Source organism: Crocodylus porosus, unplaced genomic scaffold (assembly GCF_001723895.1).
Source record: "Crocodylus porosus isolate Cpor-Errol unplaced genomic scaffold, CroPor_comp1, whole genome shotgun sequence".
Lineage (NCBI taxonomy): Eukaryota > Metazoa > Chordata > Crocodylia > Crocodylidae > Crocodylus > Crocodylus porosus.
In genome coordinates, this window is record NW_017728947.1 from 62,877,080 (window position 1) to 62,878,357 (window position 1,278).

General features: G+C 38.3%; 1 protein-coding gene across 1 annotated transcript in view; it reads left to right on the forward strand.

Moving 5' to 3' along the window:
* Positions 1–1,278, forward strand: part of AQR (aquarius intron-binding spliceosomal factor) — a 103,326-nt gene that overhangs the window by 10,501 nt on the left and 91,547 nt on the right. Inside the window, exon 7 of the mRNA XM_019551765.1 lies at positions 995–1,063. Within this exon, the coding sequence (XP_019407310.1) occupies positions 995–1,063 (69 nt within the window). The remainder of the gene's footprint in view (positions 1–994; positions 1,064–1,278) is intronic.

Sequence of the window (1,278 nt, forward strand, 5' to 3'; positions counted from 1 at the left end):
TAGTGTGTCATGCATTAAATTATTATACACAACAGATGTGAATAATTACCAATCAGAAGGAACCAGGAGAGTATTGAAGGAAATGGTAAAAAGAAAAAAAGGCTTATTTACATATAATTATGATCAGATAGTTTGATATATTTTTAAAAATATAAACTCTTTTACTGTTTGTTTTATTTAGTCCATTATTTATTGATATTCCATAATTAAGTGGATTTGAGAAAGGAAATAGTAGTGGCTTTTGGTCTAATATATCCTGGTATTGCAGGAAATGTGAAGGTGCTTTTGAAAGTAAGCAAGTTACTGAGACCTGAAGTCTTTGGAAGAGGGAACAAGTTATGTAGCTATTAAGTAGGTTGAAGATGGAGCTAAGCCTCTCAGACCTGTGCAGGAGAGCACAGGGAGAGTTGTTTCAGTGGAGTGAAAAAGGCAGACTCTGGTTTGCTGGAGATTTAGCACCTGAAGCAATATTAGTAGACAGCTCACTTAGAGGAGGAGTTACTGTCACATGTTTCTTTCACATGTTTGGGAAACCAGCTTGCTTGAAAGAAACCAAATGAACAAGAAGGAGAAAAACAATGAGGCATATGAGAAGAATAGAGTTGAAGAAAATTCAGTGTCAGCCAGATGAATAATTGGCAGGGATGTCAAGTCAAATGTTTTCAGTGTTTACTTTGGAACAATTAGATGGAGGAGGTCTTATGGATTAAAAGGGAAACTACAATTTTGGATACTGACATATTTTTCTTTGGTTTCCTTTAATTAAACTTAAAGCCACTAGTTTTGTTTAGTGGTGTTTGGGTAGTGCCACTGTGTAAAGACTAGTATTTTCTTGCCTTCTTCGTAGCCTGCTACATCTCAAAATAGCATTTGCTTATTTTACGTTAAAGTTAGTATGCCTAAAGCAATTGTGTAAGAATATACATTTGCAAGATAATGTCTAACTAGTTCATAAATGCTGTAAGGTGCCTTTTATCTTAATGCTTTATAACAGGAAGTGGATTTGATCAGGGGACAGGTGCAGCAGCTCATCTCCTTGCCAATGTGGATGGGATTACAGCCTGTAAGTACATCATCGTAAAAATGATAAAATTGCCTTCTTGTCAGCATACCAGGTCAGATGGGGAGCTGCTCAAACCTGCATGCCCCTGTGATGAGCACAGGTTCCTCAGGCAGGGGCATACAGGTAGTGAATTGTGGGTTTGTCCCGGCTTCACCCCGTGCTGTCACCACCGCAAGAGATCAGCCCCAAAACAGCTCCCCACCTGGTGATATGTT